This window comes from Oncorhynchus clarkii, chromosome 17 (genome assembly GCF_045791955.1).
Source record: "Oncorhynchus clarkii lewisi isolate Uvic-CL-2024 chromosome 17, UVic_Ocla_1.0, whole genome shotgun sequence".
Taxonomy (NCBI): Eukaryota; Metazoa; Chordata; class Actinopteri; order Salmoniformes; family Salmonidae; genus Oncorhynchus; species Oncorhynchus clarkii.
The window spans coordinates 59,472,344-59,492,948 of record NC_092163.1 but is presented as its reverse complement, the minus strand read 5'-3'; the positions used below and the strand labels follow the sequence as shown (position 1 = coordinate 59,492,948).

Here is a 20,605-nt window from a genome sequence, read left to right as displayed (position 1 = left end):
TCAGCAGTTTGAGGAACAGCCCAGTTGTCATTTCTTTAAGTCACCCAGTCTCATTTTTTAGTCAAATATTATATCTGTTTGGGCTTCTGGTGGTCAATTTGCAGTATACAAATTATGTTCCGGTCCCCCGACCATGCGCTCAAGAAAAAATCGGCTTGTGGCTGAATCTAAATGATGATCCCTGACATACAGTTTCTACAGATGGCTCGTTATCGGTCTCCTCTCTGGTAAAACCATGGATCACTCTGAGGTCACGGCGACCCCGCTGACCCTGAGGTCAGTGCTTAATGAAAGCATGTCCTGTCTGACTTATGAGGTCCTGCCCTGCATGTGCTATGACACAGAGTCCCCACAAGAGAACATGGGGTTACCAGGGGTTAATCAAGTCTGATTCTGCTCTCTGTGTGCAATATGATATTACCTGCTTGACTTTGAGATGGATCCCTGATTGTTCTGAAAGAGCTATAGGCTCTTTTTATGGCCTCATACATAACTATACTATCAGGGTCTCTTCACCTCCATTACAGTACATATGCCTACTATACAGTGCATTGAAGAATAACATTGTATCGGCAACAATTGATTTCCCCATTGAGATTGTTAAGACATTTGAATGGATTTATATTTTTCCCTGAAATTTTATCACAGAAATACTCAAATCATAAAGTGCATTCAAAAGGCAGTGTAGCGTCTTCCAGCTATCCACCATGCTGTGATAAACAGATATTGTCCATAATAATTGTCCAAATGCCAACTCTTGGCATAATCATATAATCCATTATACTGAGCTGTATGTTTCTATGATTCATAAATCATTTCATGCATGTACTCTAGTTGAGATTATGCGACTCAACCAAACTAGAACATCTCACCAGGGTAATCCTTAGCTGTGCCATGTCCTCTCCTCCCTAGCCCCACACACACCCCTCTCTCTCTCATGGGTGTCTCATGAGCCCTCTCTCTGGCAACATGTGACTGTACTCTACTGTACTTTGAGTGCAGTCTGCAGCCTGAACCTGAGATCTCATATGAAAGCTGGCTTCTCTCAACGACAGGCCGTGTGCTGAGCCCCTCCTGTGGCGGTCTCAGCAGGGGAACACAAGTGTACGGGGAAGGTGGCCAAAAAGGAAGCCAATAGAATCTCTGCATGTGTTCTCTCGAAACGTCTGACGGGTCCGCATCACAGAACCTCTCGAGCTTAATCAGTGTGTCTGAGAATAGAGGCGCGTGTTTGACAGCCTGTCAGAAAAAGGGTATTTTTTAAAAATCTGGGGAATATTATTTTTGTTGGGTAATTACCGCACCAGCTGCTGAAATGGTTTTACATGCCATCAAGATGGCTTCAGTCACAGAGGAAAGACAGGAGGATAGAAGCTAGGGCAATCTGTTCTTACTGTGGTTGTGTGAAGTTCTCCTCTCTCTCTGTCTCTCTCTGTCTCTCTCTGTCTCCTGGGTTTTTACTGTTGGCCAGAATATGTGACTGACAAACCAAACAGAAGGTAGAATCAGTGAAGCTTGGAAAAATACATAAGGAATAGAATCTTCATATTTGATGCAAATTGTATGTAAAGCGCTGTAAACACCTTGTTCAAACCAACTGACTAATATGGGATGGTTGCATATTCATTTCTATAATCACACATTCATTTAATTAAAATATGTTGGACAGTTTGTAAGTTATATGCACACAACTGATTTTAGTTGTGGAATGCATATACTGTACAGTCTGTTTGTTTCTGATTTAAGAGGCTTCAGCATACTATTATCCAACACTGCTGCCCCCATGCTGCCACACTAACTCCTACAAGTAGCCACCACCCTGCATCATTCAAGGAGGCAGCGCAATTCAAATATTATGGTTTGGAGGAAATGTGTAATATCCTTGCCTCTGGCAACCATATCTAGTTATCACATTTTAGGGAAGACCCAGATGCAGCCAAGCACAGACAGGTGAAACATATCAGGGTTTGACACTAGTCTAGATTATCATTCATATTTCACATTTCTCCTTTTGTTTTATATCATCCATGAATCCTATTTAGTACTTACTTTTTGTCGCTGTCATACAATTTGTCCTTGTGTAGCTTGTAATAAGACACTATGGTACAGTTGTAAATTATTTTCTTTACTTGGGCGGGCCAGCTTTTACTGTTTCGCAAGCCTGATGCCATAGTGCAATCTCTAGTGTTACACTTTACTTCTTAACTTCATTGTCTAATGTTAACTTAAAATGTAGTTTGATTTCTTCGTACAATCTGCCACGCCTACTGTAACTGTCTTGATAGCAAATAGAATATGGTTCAGGCTACAGTGTATATTTTAATTAGGATTTTGGCAGTTTGTTTACTGAAAACAATTTGTCTCTCAACTATGGCACGGATGCTGTGTAATATTTTAACAAAAACACAATAATTGCCAAATGTTTTCAATAAGCTGCCAATAGCGCGATTTGTCATACCAATGTATCCAAACTAGGGTCACAAAGAGAGGGTAACTTCAAAAGTTTCTTGAAACTTTTGAATTTTGTCAGTAAACTACCATAATTTTGGTATCTTTCAAGGATCTATCACAAGACATCTAGTGGCTATTTTGGGTACTTCAGATTATCACAGGTGTCTGTATTTATCCCTGGCCCTCTGTGTGGCCTTATCACATGTAAAATATATGAAATAATGATTTTTAAAAATTGGGAATGACAAGGCTGTAAAATATTATCCTAAATATAAACCATCAACTTAGTGAATACCATTAGTGTTAAATATGAGGGTTTCAGCATGAAATATCCTTTCTATATATTGTTACACACTTCAAATGTTTTTACTATGTCAACATGTATTTTTTGTCAATGTTTTGGCAACAAACTGGTGGCAGTTGTGAAGAAAAGTCAATAGTTGGAAGAATTGCAGAGTTCATTGAAAATAATGCCATTGTTGATTTGATGCTTTTTTTCATTAATTAGGCTTTTTTCTCTTGAACCAAATGTTCTATCTACTAGAAACTAATGGACAATATGGACACAGATATTTTAAAATATATACCATATATGAATACATTTTATACAAGTTATTCAAGTATAAATTACCAAAGTTATGATAGATTGCCATAGATTTTCAGTTAATTGCCGAAATGACTGAAGATTCCGGTAACTTTTGGAAATTACTGGTAGTTTTGCAACCCTAATCCAAACATATCTTGAAAACCCAACATAATTGAATCAATCTGAGCGAGTTAGGAGTGAAATTGAACGGTACAAGAGTTGAGCTACAGTAGTCATCTCGTGTGAAATCATCATTCACCCTATTGAAAATACAAACCAATGAATGGAAATGTGCCTTGCAGAAACTGATTGCCAAAGGTAATTACCAGTGGAGATTAAAAGATATGCACTTGCATCTACCATTTATATCATGGTCTCCAAGGTTCAATGGGAGGCTGAGACTAGAACCATTAATTATCAATAACTCAATAAACATAACATAACTAGATCTTTGAATTGTATGGGGGATGAGGAGGTCTGGGTCCTGAATCTTGTGTAAATATGTTGGCGGATTTATTAGATGTTTTTATTTTTTCTGTATTGACATACACTACTGGTCAAACGTTTTAGAAACCTACTCATTCAAGGATTTTTCTTCATTTGACTTTTTCTACATTGCAGAATCATAGTGAGGACATCAAAAATATGAAATAACACATATGGAATTATGTAGTAACCAAAAAAGTGTTAAACAAATAAAATAGCTCTTACACAGCCTGGAGGTGTGTTGGGTCTTTGTCCTGTTGAGAAACAAGTGATAGTCCCACTAAGCCCAAACCAGATGGGATGGCGTAATGCTGCAGAATGCTGTGGTAGCCATGCTGGTAGTGTGCATTGAATTCTAAATAAATCAAAAATCAAATCAAATCAAATCAAATTTTATTTGTCACATACACATGGTTAGCAGATGTTAATGCGAGTGTAGCGAAATGCTTGTGCTTCTAGTTCCGACAATGCAGTAATAACCAACAAGTAATCTAACTAACAATTCCAAAACTACTGTCTTGTACACAGTGTAAGGGGATAAAGAATATGTACATAAGGATATATGAATGAGTGATGGTACAGAGCAGCATAGGCAAGATACAGTAGATGGTATCGAGTACAGTATATACATATGAGATGAGTATGTAAACAAAGTGGCATAGTTAAAGTGGCTAGTGATACATGTATTACATAAGAATACAGTCGATGGTATAGAGTACAGTATATACGTATGCATATGAGATGAATAATGTAGGGTAAGTAACATTATATAAGGTAGCATTGTTTAAAGTGGCTAGTGATATATTTACATCATTTCCCATCAATTCCCATTATTAAAGTGGCTGGAGTTGAGTCAGTGTCAGTGTGTTGGCAGCAGCCACTCAATGTTAGTGGTGGCTGTTTAACAGTCTGATGGCCTTGAGATAGAAGCTGTTTTTCAGTCTCTCGGTCCCAGCTTTGATGCACCTGTACTGACCTCGCCTTCTGGATGATAGCGGGGTGAACAGGCAGTGGCTCGGGTGGTTGATGTCCTTGATGATCTTTATGGCCTTCCTGTGACATCGGGTGGTGTAGGTGTCCTGGAGGGCAGGTAGTTTGCCCCCGGTGATGCGTTGTGCAGACCTCACTACCCTCTGGAGAGCCTTACGGTTGAGGGCGGAGCAGTTGCCGTACCAGGCGGTGATACAGCCCGCCAGGATGCTCTCGATTGTGCATCTGTAGAAGTTTGTGAGTGCTTTTGGTGACAGGCCGAATTTCTTCAGCCTCCTGAGGTTGAAGAGGCGCTGCTGCGCCTTCTTCACAATGCTGTCTGTGTGAGTGGACCAATTCAGTTTGTCTGTGATGTGTATGCCGAGGAACTTAAAACTTGCTACCCTCTCCACTACTGTTCCATCGATGTGGATATGGGGGTGTTCCTTCTGCTGTTTCCTGAAGCCCACAATCATCTCCTTAGTTTTGTTGACGTTGAGTGTGAGGTTATTTTCCTGACACCACACTCCGAGGGCCCTCACCTCCTCCCTGTAGGCCGTCTCGTCGTTGTTGGTAATCAAGCCTACCACTGTTATGTCGTCCGCAAACTTGATGATTGAGTTGGAGGCGTGCGTGGCCACGCAGTCGTGGGTGGACAGGGAGTACAGGAGAGGGCTCAGAACGCACCCTTGTGGGGCCCCAGTGTTGAGGATCAGCGGGGAGGAGATGTTGTTGCCTACCCTCACCACCTGGGGGCGGCCCGTCAGGAAGTCCAGTACCCAGTTGCACAGGGCGGGGTCGAGACCCAGGGTCTCGAGCTTGATGACGAGCTTGGAGGGTACTATGGTGTTGAATGCCGAGCTGTAGTCAATGAACAGCATTCTCACATAGGTATTCCTCTTGTCCAGATGGGTTAGGGCAGTGTGCAGTGTGGTTGAGATTGCATCATCTGTGGACCTATTTGGGCGGTAAGCAAATTGGAGTGGGTCTAGGGTGTCAGGTAGGGTGGAGGTGATATGGTCCTTGACTAGTCTCTCAAAGCACTTCATGATGATGGAAGTGAGTGCTACGGGGCGGTAGTCGTTTAGCTCAGTTACCTTAGCTTTCTTGGGAACAGGAACAATGGTGGCCCTCTTGAAGCATGTGGGAACAGCAGACTGGTATAGGGATTGATTGAATATGTCCGTAAACACACCGGCCAGCTGGTCTGCGCATGCTCTGAGGGCGCGGCTGGGGATGCCGTCTGGGCCTGCAGCCTTGCGAGGGTTAACACGTTTAAATGTCTTACTCACCTCGGCTGCAGTGAAGGAGAGACCGCATGTTTTCGTTGCAGGCCGTGTCAAATCACAGACTGTCACCAGCAATGCAACCCCACACCATCACACCTCCGCCTCCATGCTTTACAGTGGGAAATACACATGCAGAGATCATCCGTTCACCCACACCGCATCTTACAAAGACATGGAGGTTGGAACCAAACATTTCAAATTTGGACTCCAGACCAAAGGACAAATGTATATCGATCTAATGTCCATTGCTCGTGTTTCTTGGCCCAAGCAAGTCTTTTCTTCTTATTGGTGTCCTTTAGTAGTGGTTTCTTTGCAGAAATTTGATCACAAAGCCCTGATTCACACATTCTCCTCTGAACAGTTGATGTTGAGATGTGTCTGTTACTTGAACTCTGTGAAGTATTTATTTGGGCTGCAATCTGAGGCTGTTAACTCTAATGAACTTATCCTCTGCAGCAGAGGTAACTCTGGGTCTTCCTTTCCTGTGGGGGTCCTCATGAGAGCCAGTTTCATCACAGCGCTTGATGATTTTTGCTACTGAACTTGAAGAAACGTTATAAGTTCTTGAAATGTTCCGTATTGATTGACCTTCATGTCTTAAAATAATGATGGACTGTGGTTTCTCTTTGCTTATTTGAGCTGTTCTTTACATAATACAGACTTGGTGTTTTACCAAATAGGGCTATCTTCTGTATACCCACCCTACCTTGTCACAACACAACTGATTGGCTCAAATACATTAAGAAGGAAAGAAATTCCACAAATTAACTTTTAACAAGGCACACCTGTTAATTGAAATGCATTCCAGGTGACTACCTCATGAAGTTGGTTAAGAGAATGCCAAGAGTGTGCAAATCTCTCAACAAGGCAAAGGATGGCTATTTGAAGAATCTCAAACATAAAATATATTTGATTTGTTTTAACACTTTTTTGGTTACTACATGATTCTATATGTGTTATTTCAGAGTTTTGATGACTAAAAATAAAGAAAAACCCTTGAATGAGTAGGTGTTCTAAAACTTTTGACTGGTAGTGTATGTTGCTCAGAAAACCCAGTTTTCCTTATTTATTCAGAAGCCTTGACGCACCCGGAGGAATTTGAATTCCACAAACTTCCATTTATGAGTAAATTGGGTGTGACAAATTATTTAATGAGTAGGATGTCTTTGTGCTGAGAGCAAAGGCTTATCCTCTGAAGTCCTTTTTGTTCACATGTAATTATTAGATGACCTCTAGTGTGACATTGTAATGCCATGGCATGTGTGTCAGAGTCCCATAGTGAAAAGCCATACTGATAGCGGAGGTGTGTCTCCTTTCACTGGAGTGCTGTGTTAAATGTTAAGGAGCTCAAACAAAACCATTATGTTCCTTGGCTCCAAATTTATGTCTTTAATAAGGGCATAAATTGATACATTAAAAGCCGCCATGGGAGGGATAATTCACACATGCTGCTCCCGCCAATGTGAATAGACAGTTGCTGCATTAGCTCTTTGACACACTGTGAGACAGCTAGCCAGCTACTGTACTGTACCTACAGATGTTTGTGGCCATGTTGCGAGTCATCTCCAGCATTAATATTCATGGGCACGTTTGTCACTGAAAGTATTAACAGGGTTTCTGCACACACACACACGCGCTCTCACACACCAGTGCATGTTTGGACATCCGCACAGCTGCTAGTGAGGACACAAGTGGATCGGCTTTCCCTTCTCTCAGAGAAACAGCAGGAAGACCAACCCACCTGCTCTAAATGCATACACACACACACACACACACACACACACACACACACACACACACACACACACACACACACACACACACACACACACACACACACACACACACACACACACACACCATGCTGCTAATTGTGCTGCTGTTATCTTGGACATGCTGAGATCTTATAATGTACAAGTGAAGGAACTTGTTTTCAATAGTATAATGAACTATGAAGAACTTACATTGTATGAATGTTGCAGTTTACAACATACTGGAAAAACCAATTCCAAGAAGAGATACTGTAAGAAGGCTACCCTATTCCATGCATTTTCAGCAAAAACAATGTCTTACTTGAAGGAATAGTTATTGTTTTTCGGTGCTTTGTATTTTCTCAAAGAGACTCAATTAGCACTGCAAAGTTCGATGACATAACAGTTGTTGCGCTAGCATTTGTGTGGGGGATTTTTAGATGGAGAACAAAAATCCTTGATTAAGTCTTGATGAGCCTGATGATTATTCAGATAAAGTCAAAGACAAGTCTTTGTTAATATTACATGATTACATTGCATGCTATTAGCAATTGTTCTGCAATTCTTCAGTTTTCCATGCTGTTGTCAATTCAGCTTTTACTCAATATATGTTTGCCCCATGAATCAACACTGTTAAGTAAAAGGAGAACAATTTAGGCTTATTTTAGTGTTTTGCCTTGATATGATATGATGTCTGAGGCCCAAGTAAATGTTTAGAGGCTGGTCACCAGCTCAGGGCTAATTTGCAATATTAGTGTCTCTAATGACATAATCTGAAGTGTCAGCTGGTATTTTGTGTTGCAAGGAAACAATATATTTGAGCTCCATAAATACATAATGTCCCCATGAAAATCAATTTGTGACAAATTATGTGACTTACTGTCGCGACTTCCACCGAAGGTGGCTCCTCTCCCTGTTCGGGAGGTGCTCGGCAGTCGTCGTCGCCGGCCTACGAGCTACCACCGATCCATTTTTCTTTTTCGTTTGTGTCTGTCTGTTTCTTACACCTGTGTTCTATTTAGTTAATTTCTGTAGGTTTATTAACCTCGTTGCCTGCTGTTATTTTGTGCGGGATAATTTCTGTGTTTGTTTGGTGCGTGTGCTAGATTGCGCCACAGGCTATTCTCACGGTCGTTTGTGCTGTTGTGATTTATTTAGGAGTAGATTGTTTTTTCCTCCTGTTGTCACTTCGAGTTCCTGTTATGTTGGGCGCCTTCATTGGGTTTATTTCCAGACCAGTTTTGTTGTGTTTTGGACTTCCAAATAAATATTTTACTATTTGGACCTCAGTGCTCTCCTGCTCCTGACTCCTGCACCTACCTCGTCCTAGTGAGGCACCTTACACTTACTGCATGCATTATAAATCTCTGATAAGTTTACAATGCCTTACTAAAACTGTGTGCAATTCATCTTACTGTGAATGAATTTTCTACCAGAAAAAGAAAAGCTTCAACATCAGAAAGACATATCTTTCCTTCCCCCATTCCTTTGCTTACAGCGAAATACGATGTTGATGTGAGTTTTCTACGCTTGAAATACATTGTAACGTCTTATGGGATTACGTGAGCCTACAAAGCCATTTCAGTTCAACGTTTGAAGCTTGAAAATCTCTGACTCCATCCAACCCCACCACTCCCCCCCTTAACTCTTTTCCAACAAAATGTCATCCTCCAGTTGCTGTAACCATGTCCTGTGAGGTAAATGTACTAGATCCTAATACAGTGTGATGGTCTGAGATAAGGTTTGTCTGGGGTTTGAGCAGTGTGTTGGTGTGGTCTCAGATAACCCACATGAACAGGCAGAGGGTCCAGCCTAGCCTAGAAGAGGGACTAGCATGACTCCCAAGGGCGCTAGAGAGATGACCCCCATGTCCTCATGTTCCAACTGGCCATCTCCTGCTTTCCACAGGACCCAATCCGACAAGCTTTCAAGCCAGGGTCATATTCTGTTTGCGCATATAACAAAAAAGAATATGCAACAAAACAGAACAGCGCTTGTCAGTGTTGGAAGGAGAAGATGTATTGAAATAATGACCCCCTGGTGTTTTAGCTTCCAGACGGTTTAGAGAGGAAGCGGGGAAACATTGAAATCTATTACATGTTGAATCATTTTACTGCCTAGCTCTCTGAGAACATAAAACATCCCTCTCTGTGCCGTGCTGTTACAGTAGCTATCTTCAACTGGTGGGTATTTTTATTGCACCGTTTTCTTACCTAGACTACCCAAGCATGCCACAAACATGTTAGATGTGCTGTGAAAATAACTCAAGGACATCAAAATCAATATCACCAACCAGTGCAAGCTTTCTGCACTGTTTCTGTTTATTTATTTTGTGTGGCTTGAAAGACATCTCATTCTGAACACTGTATACTAGCCTTGAGGGCTTTCCTGCATCTTAACATCATCTAAACTACAGCCACATATGACAGATCCCAATGTGAAGCCTTAGCAGTTGGAAACCACCCCGTGCTGTTGTGGCTTTTATGGTTGGGAGAGGGTATGTATTGCATGTGGCTTTACATTATAAACAACCCCCCCTGGCAGTTAAAATGAAGACACCTCCCAAACCTCAGAATGTCAGCCCATCTGTCCTGGGGGAGGCATTAGTGTGATGAAGTACATTGTTTCCCTCTAAATCTATGAATGTTACAAAAACAGCAACCACAGGCACGGGTGTCAGAATCTGTCACAGTCATACAATTTCCCCTCCGTGGCTATTCTCAATTAACCATCATGTGTTCCTCTTGTTTGCCTTGTTGGAAGGGCGAGACGTTTATATTTTAAACCTCAACTCTGATTGTGTCTGAAAAGACTAAATGAGGAGTGAGGTTGTCGTTGTTTTTGTTTTGTGCATTTCATGGAATTTCACCAGTGCCCCAGTTCCACTGGGCATCATCTTTTATATTCTATAATCTGGTGGAACAGTCAAGTGTACAGAGACTATTGAGTGCTAATGTTTCTGCTAACACCCGGTCAACAACTTTGTTTATTCTGCTACATTGAAACAGTTTTTTATTCACAGTTTTTTATTTTTTATTATGGTGCATACTCAAAGGAATTTTGTCAATTTCTCCCTCCAGTTCTTGAGGTAAACAGGTGACTATGCGTGTGCATACGTGCGGGTATGTCTGGGTATACATGTGTTTATTCATCAACTAGTAGCCTCTGTTTAGTAGACATTTAGTAAAGTAACGTAAAGGACTATGTGATGTATTTATGTGCAGCTCCAGAAGCATGACCGTGAGAGTGAGGACGTCCCTTCCAGGTGGAGAACAGAGGAGGAGATGGCAGCAGAGGCTTCTGATCTGAGGAAACAATTCAGCTAAACTGTCCTGTAAAGAACCACTTTAGGTCTTTCTCTATAAAGAAGGCTACATGGAAAATGTTTTGCCCATGATGTTAAAGTTGTTGTTGATGAGTGCTTTAGTTGAAATAGAAGGTTCATGTTAGTGACTCATGACTTATTTTGTTTTGTCTTTTTTCCAATCCAGAATCTCTATAACGACAACTTGCAACGTTTCAAGTGATTGTGCAGTGGATAATTCTTCAGTTGGCACTGTTGTTGGAAAAAGTATTTTGAACTGAACTGATGTGGTTGATTACAGTTCATACATCTTTAAATGTAATGTGTGACTTGTATTATTACCTCAGGTGTTTTTTTTGTGGTGTTTTTGTTGTTCTCCTTAGAATTTATTGGGGTTAGACTTGTACCAGAGTTATTGTTGTTGTTTTATATTCCATGAGTGTCACAACATGTAAATGTTGAATTATTCATCAATCGCTCTCCCTTGCATCAGTTCTTAATCGCACCAAGTCAGTGCTCATAACAACATTTAAAGGCCCTCTAAACCCCACAGTCACAGCTATGAACATGCATGTGAGCACCTCCATGCAAAGCGGAGCTAAAAACGAGTGGATAATGAAGGTAACATGTGGTTAATAAAGAGGAGCAGCTGCTCTGGGATCTGTGAAATTGTCAAATCAGATTTAGTGTGCCGTAGGAGACAACAAGCCTGCCAAAGAGTCAGCTGAAGGCAATAGATCTGCTTCCACATTGACAGAGGTCATAGTAGTGGAAAGCAGAGATGTTGTTGTTGCTGGTTTTTCTTCATATTTGTGATTAACTTTAAGCATCTGATTTGGAAAAAAGTTTGCTTTTCATAATAATCAGTTTAGTTGAGTTTATTAGGATCCCCATTAGCTACTGCACATGCAGCAGCTACACCATCCCGGGGTCCACATAAAACGTACAAATACATAGCAAGAAAAACACAAGATATCACATTCAATTAAAATAAGAGTTATATATATAGGAAGTACAAGAAGAGACCAAAAAAATACAATTTACAGTGAGATAATGAAGGCCTGAAACATTACGAGAACCATTTTGAAGCCTAATTTCAGTTTTCAGTTGAAGCTTTGATATACTTTCATTTCCTTCAACTCAGTTGTAAGGCACTTAAAAGCATTTCCCTGCACACACAAAAGGGTTCTTTGGCTGTCCCCATAGGATAACCCTTTTTTGGTTCCATGTAGAACCATGTTGGGTTCCATGTAGAACCCTCTGTGGAAAGGGATCTACATAGAACCCCAAATAGTTCTACCTCAAACAAAAAAGGGTTCTTCAAAGGATTCTCCTATGGGGACAGCCAAAGAACCCATTTAGGTTCTAGATAGCACCTATTTTTCTATCAGTGTTGAGTCCAGGGAATGGGTTTTGTTTGGTACAAGGTTGAAAAATGGACCATAATAAATGGTGTGAATTAAACTCCACCTCAACATTCAATAAAGTGGCATTATGATTGAAACAATGACCACAGTAATGGATTGATTCCTGGCGGTTATGCCTGATGAATAGCACAGCATAAGGCTACATTGATTTTCTTTTTTGTATCGATGTTGGAATAAAATGCCAGTCTTGCCATTTACTCAGCTGGATGCAGAAATACAATCCTGTTCTTGAAATACAATGTGTGAGTGGCTTTCTAGTGGTAATCAAGCTGTAAAAGGCCCCATGAATTTTAAACAATATTATTAAGCATGAGGAATTCTTCAATGGCAATAATTCAAAGAGTCGGGGGAGAAAATCCATCTACTGTAGGTCCAGTAAGATTAAACTTTCCCACACAGTGAGGGAAACATAGCCTCACATAAAGGAATATACAGTTCATATTTGACCTTGGCTTCAGGACCAACACTGTTACCACGATCCAAATGCCCCTTTTAATATCCCTTCCATTTCACAGGTTTGTGGTTGATCGTAATATGAAATAATTAGTAGGAACATAGAATTGGATATCGTTAAAGCATATTGAATATAATTAGCTACCAGAGAATAACGTTGAAATAAATTTAACGTGCTGTGGAATGGAAGGCACATCCCAGATCTATTAGATGGATGACTCAAAGTGTTCCTATTTACTGAGGAATGGTTTAATTACCTCTCTGACATGGTTATAGGGCCTAATAACTCCCAACATCTTTTATAGGAATACCAGGCTACCGCTTCAATGGTACCATGAATCACTTTACTTTGGTACACAAAAGTACACAACACTGTGAGATTGGCGTTTGGGAACTTCTCTGACTAATGTTTTGCTTGTATTTCAAGAGAAAGACTGTTTAACTGAACTTCATAGATTAGATGTTTCATTACACAACCCAAATGCTCTTATAATATTGATTTAAAGCATGAACATTGACATGAAAAACTAAATGTAAAAGCATCCAAGGAACTAGCATATTCTGTCCCAACAGAGCGAAAGATCCATGGGCATTAAATCTAGTTGTGTATTGTGTGTTTTGGCCACCCATGTATTCACTAGAGGAGACACCTCACTTATAGGAAACACAAATTTTCCTCTTTCCACCATCATTGAATGTAATAATATATAGAGCCATACAGCTTCTTTTCAAATGATAATATCCCTGGACCATCAGATATGCATCTGCACATGTCAGCAGGCGAGTTCAGCATTACTATGAAATGTGGCTGGAGACCCCACACATAACCATCATTATTCATTATTTATAACCATCATTATTTACCCGTAATAGAAACACATCCTCTGGTTCAACTAAATGGATGTGTCTTCCATTATAGGTGCGTTTGAAGAAACCGTGTACTGACCTAAGTAATGGTGCCTCTCATTATGTGAACGAGAATCGAATAGCAAAACGTGGCTCACCTCTTTTAAGACTGGTTATACAGTGCATTCATCAAGTTTTTTCTTTGTTATGAATTTGCAAAAATGTATAAAAAGCTGTTTTTGATTTAACAATGTGGGGTATTGTATGTAGATTGATGAGGGGGAAAAAAACGATTTAATACATTTTAGAATGAGCCTGTAACGTAACAAAACATGGAAAAAGTCAAGGGGTCTGAATACTTTCCGAATGCACTGTATATGCCATGGCAATGTTGTTTATGTAATGTACAGCCACAGGAGGTTGGTGGCACTTTAATTGAGGAGGACGGGTTCATGGTAATCGGTGGAGCGGAATGAGTGGAATGGTATCAAATACATCAAACACATGGCTTGATGCCATTCCATTTGCTCCGTTCCAGACATTATTATGAGCCGTCTTCCCCTCAGCAGCCTCCTCTGTGTACAGACCAAACTGCACAGGGGTTTCTGTGGGTATGAGTGCATGGATGAGATTTAGGTCTCCAAGAAATACTCTCACATTTGTGCTAATGTCTTCTATATGAATTTTTGCTAGCAGTGTTAACCACATTACATTTTTACCTTCCTAAAATTACTTATGCTGATAACAATAGGAACAATATTATTAACCAGTAGTCATTTTTACAGACTTGTCAGTTTCTACCAGTGAACAGAAAAACAGCAAAGAGAAATACATCCTGATCAGAGGTAGTATATATTGTGACAGGTCTGCATGCTATCAAAAATGGCCTTCAGTTTTTCCCTATCTATTTTTATATTCTTCTCTCAAATTGTATCCAGGTTCTTGAATAGGTAGTGCTTAGTGAATGGAATGGCTTTAGGAGGAATGTGTTTGAGCAGTAATTAACTTTTTTGTGGTGTTTGGTGCTGTAATGACTTACTATAAGATATCTCATTTCTTATAACTCAAATAAATATCATATTTAGTGCCAGTACAAATTTGGCCCCATTCCATATAACTGACGACTGATCATTTTCTGCCAATCATCCTCTAAGCAGTGTAGAGACACTATTCGGATTCTGCAGACTCGTTACAACTTCAGCTTTGTACACAAATGGATTTTCTCCCTCTGTACCAAGAGAAAGTGGTTATGTTTCTATTATAGACAATTCTTTAGTATTTTTTCCGATGTTTGGCTCTAAATCCAGCTGAGTATATGATGTGAATAATATGATTGCTGGATTCGCGAGACTGTCCCCTTTAATATGCAGTCTCCCAGGCTTGGCTCCGTTGCTCAGAGGCAGGGGAAAATCGATTATTTGTCTGGATAGACCAGAAAATGTGACACATCACTCCCTATGAAAATGTTGGGTGTGAAACCTGACACTTCAAGTCAGCTCCGCTGACAGAGTGGTTGTAGAGGCACTGGACCCTGCGACGTTCACAGAGTGCTCTGTACACCAAAATATCAGTCAGAACCAGTCCGACCGGTACATTTGACTCTTTTGGTTTGATTCTCTATCCCCGCTGATTGTGAACATCATTATTTTTGTGACATTTGTGCCCTTCTTCTGTTAGCTACCCCCCCCCCCCCCCAAAAAAAAAAAAGTACAAAAAACGTATACTGTTGTATGAATGACTTAGTATCTCATTTGATTAACTTAGTATCTTGTTTGAATGATTTAGTATCTCTTTTTTTTTTACTAAGTTGTTAAACGAGATACAACTTAAACACTTATTTTGTCTAATTAGGCCTCAATTGTTATGCTGCGCCAGTTGTGCTTGTCAGACCGTTGCTACAGCCATTCATTCACTGATTCCAACCGTTGATATGGTTATTCATTGACAGTTCTCTGTTAAAGCTGCGTTTGAATGCCAGAACATGTAAATGGGCCAACAACATCTCACGGTTTTACTAATTTGACTTCCGATTCTGATGTTTATCCACATTTCTCCAAATGTCCAATTTTGACACCCTGGGTTGCTCCTCCTGCTCAGCATCGTCCTTCCGAGGGTTGCGGAATTGCTCTTCCTGCTCAGCATAATCCTTCCGAGGGTCGCATGTTCAATCTCAGTGGTAGACACTTGTTTTACGTATTTTTTGCATTAACTAACCCTTACCGTAACAATTTAGAATGCCTAAACTTAGGTGTAGTTAGAAATAAATTCATTAAAAATCCTACAATGTGATTTTCTGGATTTTTTTTCCTCGTTTTGTCTGTCATAGTTGAAGTGTACCTATGATGAATATTCAACTTTTTAAGTGGGAGAACTTGCACAATTGGTGGCTGACTAAATACTTTTTTTGCACCACTGTATATTTTTGGAGATTCTTCAAAGTAGCCGCCCTTTTCCTTGATAACAGCTATGCACACTCTAGACAGTCTCTCAACCGGCTTCATGAGCTTGTCACCTGGAATGGATTTCAATTAATAGGTGTGCCTTGTTAAACGTTAATTTGTGGAATTTCTTGCCTTTTTAATGCATTTGAGCCAATCAGTTGTGTTGTGACAAGGTAGGGTTGGGTATACATAAGATAGCCCTATTTGGTAAAAGACCAAGTCCATATTACGGCAAGAACAACTCAAATAAGCAAAGAGAAACGACAGTCCATCATTATTTTAAGACATGAAGGTCAGTCAATAGGGAAAATTTCAAGAACTTTGAAAGTTTCTTCAAGTGCAGTCGCAAAAACCATTAAGCGCTATGATGAAACTGGCCCTCATGAGGACCGCCACAGGAAAGGAAGACCCAGAGTTACCTCTGCTGTAGAGGATAAGTACATTTGAGTTACCAGCTTCAGAAATCGGCTATTACTTGCATGTCTTACAATGTTTATTAATCCAAAAGGAGTAGGCAAGAGAATGGTTGTGGACAGGAGGTACAGAGTGGCAGACAGGCTGATGGTCAAGGCAGGCTGAATGGTCAGGCAGGCGGATACAGAAACAGGGAAACACAGGGAAACACAGGGATAAATACACTGGGGAAAATCAGCGACACCTGGAGGGGGTGGAGACAATCACAAGGACAGGTGAAACAGATCAGGGCATGACAGTACCCCCCCACCACCCAGGGACGCCACCTGGGCCATAACTCTCCCAGTCAACCAGGTACTGAAAACCCCTGCCCCGTGGTTAAACCTTGAGAAAGCATCTCACCCTATATGCTGGCTGGCCATTGATTACCCGGGGGGTTGGGATGGGCCTGGAAACAGAAGACAAAGGACAGTGAGGCACAGGCTTAATTCTGGACACATGGAAAGTATGGTGGATACAGAGGGTACAGGGTAACACAAGACGGACAGAAGTGGAACTCAGGACTCTGGAGATGGGAAAGTACCTATGAACCGGGGAGACAGTTTGTGGGACTCTACCCACTGAGGCAGGTCCTGAGTGGAAAGCCAAACCCTCTGCCCAGTGCGGTAGCGGGGAGCTGGGGTCCGGCGACGGTCCGCTTGTCGACGATACCTGGAGCACTCGAAAGAGGAGAGTCCCATGGCAGAACAGGGAAGGGTGTTCCGGGCATACTCCACCCAGACCAGTTGACGGCTCCAGGTAGTGGGGTTGATTGAGACCAGGAATCTCAAGGTGGTTGCCAGATCTTGATTGGCTCGCTCCGACTGACCATTGCTTTGGGGATGGAATCCAGATGACAGGCTGGCCGACGACCCAATAAGGGTGCAGAATGCCTTCCAGAACTGAGACGAGAACCCCGATCGGAGACCATGTCTACTCGGAGTCCATGGATCCGGAAGACATCCTGCACCATAAGCTGGGCCGTCTCCTTGGCAGAAGGTAGTTTTGGGAGAGGGACGAAATGGGCGGCCTTGGAGAACCGATCGACTACCGTCAGAATGACAGTGTTTCCATCAGATGGAGGGAGCCCAGTGACAAAGTCCAGAGATATATGAGACCAGGGACGATGAGGGACCGGTAGTGGCTGAAGGAGGCCAGAAGGAGCCTGCCGTGGAGTCTTGTTCTGAGAACACACTGTGCATGCAGCGACAAAGGCAGAGAAGTCAGGAACCATTGTGGGCCACCAGAAACATTGTCGGAGGAAGGCTAGTCTACGACCGGACCCTGGATGACAGGTCAGCCTGGAGGAATGAGCCCATTCCAGGACCCGGGACCGGACTGGGTTAGGGACAAACAGCCGGTTAGCCGGGCCCCCTTCAGGTCCAGGCTGGGAGCGTTGCACCTCGCAAACCAGGTTCTCAATACCCCAATCCACATTGGCAGCAAGGCATGAGGTAGGGGGAATGGTTTCGGAGGTCAAGGGTGTGGCAAAGGACCTACCGGGCCTGCCTGGAGTTGAGGCGCTTGGCTATACGGAGATATTCCAAGTTTTGTGGTAGGTCCAGACCAAGAATGGCTGTTCTGTTCTTTCCAGCCAGTGCCTCCACCCTGCCAACGTCATCTTAACTTCCAGGAGTTCTCGATTACCTACATCGTAGTTCCTCTCTGCAGGATTGAGACGATGGGTCAAGAAGGCACAGGGATAAAGCTTTTGGTCATGGGCAGATCGCTGGGACAGCATGGCCCCCACTCCAACATCGGAAGCATCAACTTCCACCACAATCACAGGGACAGGTGAAACAGATCAGGGCGTGACACTTCATGGTTGAATTGCTGAAAAAAAACTACTAAAGGACCACAATAAGAAAAAGAGACTTGCTTTGGCCAAGAAAAACAAACAATGGACATTAGACCGGTGGACATCTGTCCTCTGGGCCTGATTTCAAATTAGAGATTTTGGGTTCCAAATGTCTTTGTGAGATGCAGAGTAGGTGAATGGATGATCTCCGCATGTGTGGTTCCCACCCTGAAACATGGAGGAGGAGGTGTGATGGTGTGGGGGTGCTTTGCTGGTGACAATGTTGTGATTTATTTAGAATTCAAGGCACACTTAACCAGCATGGCTACCACAGCATTCTGCAGCAATATGCCATCCCATCTGGTTTGTGCTTAGTGGGACTATTATTTGTTTTTCAACAGGACAATGACCCAAAACACACCTCCAGGCTGTGTAATGGCTATTTGACCAAGAAGAAGAGTGATGGAGTGCTGCATCAGATAACCTGGCCTCCACAATCACCCGACCTCAACCCAATTGAGATGGTTTGGGAAGATTTGGACCACAGAGTGAAGAAAAAGCAGCCAACAAGTGCCCAGCATATGTGGGAACTCCTTCAAGACTGTTGGAAAAGCATTCCATGTGAAGCTGGTTGAGAGAATCCCAAGAGTGTGCAAAGCTGTCATCAAGGCAAAGGGTGGCTACTTTGAAGAATCTAAGATAAAATATATATTTTTTGGTTACTACATTATTCCATATGTGTTATTTCATAATTTTGATGTCTTCACTTTTATTCTACAATGTAGAAGAAAGAAAAACCTTGATGGGTGTATTCAAACTTTTGACTGGTACTGTATATTAAAATAATACAAATTTCTCTGTCTGGTTTTGGTTTCTGAAACATAGCTAGTTGTGAGAGAGAGAAAAAATAGGTGAATTCCCAAATACATATACAAAGCTGCTTACATTTATATTAAAAAGACATTATGTTTCAGGAGATTGGGGAAAGTCCAAGGGGGCCCTAGCATGCTGTTTGCCTGTGGCTAAGAAAATGAAGTGAGTATGTAAGCCATCACGGAGATGGCCTTTGCCACCACAACCAAGGGCAGAATTTCCCCCTGGCTGTGGTACCCATGGGGTGTGGTGCCAATAACATGTCAACCCCCTGCCCTCTGGGTTACACGCTACGCGATTAATGACAAACTAACAGACCGCTTCGCTAAGATGGCTCTCAAACTGTTCTCCCCAGAGTAAGAGAAAGAGAAAAAGTACTGCAACATTTTACTCCCCAAACACAGACAAGACAGCAGACTCTAACATAATTATCTCATAACTTTGTCTTAGAATAAATGAGAGCAACTTTGTTCACTTCTCTAATCAGCATTTTCTTTTGCCATATCCAAGGCCTCTGAAAATATAACTCCCTTATATTTGTGAAAAGACATTATTTCATAGAAATGTAGCTAACTCAACCCATAACCCATACCATGTAAAAAGGGACTGCAATAAATAGTAGGATGCTTGAATGTGAAAAAAGTTTCATCTGGATGTAATACCACATCAGTACTTGCAGTACTGAATAACAAATGAAAGGCCCTGTGATGGTCAAAGCTGTATGGTCAGTAGCCTACATTAGCTATAGTGCCTCGCAAAGTATTTAGACCCCATGGATTTCTTCAAATTATATTGTGTTTTTTTGGCAACAAGCTACACAAAATACTCTAATGTCAAAGTGGAAAAATTAGACGTATTTTTTTGATTCATATAAACTATAGTTGTTGCATAATTATTTCTCCCCTGTGTTTAGGCAAGCCTTACCAAATCACATAATACGTTATATGGACTCACTCAGAGTGAAATAATAAGGGTTGATGATTTTTGAATGACTAACCCTACATACAACATCTGTAAGGTCCCTTAGTCAACTATTGAATTTCAAGCACAGATTCAACTGCAAAGACCAGGGAGCTTTTCGAAAGTTCAATGAAGTAATTTAGTAATTGGTAGAGGGGTAACAATAAAAAATCAAACATGGAATATTTCTTTAAGCATGGTCAAGTTAATAATTATGCTGTGGATTATGTACTAATTATGTATTAATCCACCGAGACACATCAAAGATGCAGTCGTCTTGAACTGAGCTGCAGGATTGGAATAAAACTGCTCAGGGATGTTACCATGAGACCATTGGTGATTTTAAAACAGCTACTGAGTTCAATGGCTATGATGGGAGAAAACTGAGTAGTGACTCCACAATAATGACATAAATGATTGAAAAGAAGAATACAAATATACAGAATACAAATATCCCAAACATGCATATTGTATGCAACAAGGCACTAAAGTATTATGTTTGGTGCCAATCCAACACA

At 41.4% G+C, this 20,605-nt stretch overlaps 1 protein-coding gene across 1 annotated transcript in view; it reads left to right on the top strand.

Moving 5' to 3' along the window:
* Positions 1 to 15,911, top strand: part of LOC139371201 (bis(5'-adenosyl)-triphosphatase-like) — a 318,597-nt gene extending 302,686 nt beyond the window's left edge. Inside the window, exons 8-9 of the mRNA XM_071111386.1 lie at positions 10,757 to 10,866; positions 11,024 to 15,911. Coding sequence (XP_070967487.1) covers positions 10,757 to 10,858 — 102 coding nt within the window. The 3' untranslated portion in view covers positions 10,859 to 10,866; positions 11,024 to 15,911. The remainder of the gene's footprint in view (positions 1 to 10,756; positions 10,867 to 11,023) is intronic.
* The last annotated feature ends 4,694 nt before the right edge of the window (positions 15,912 to 20,605 follow it).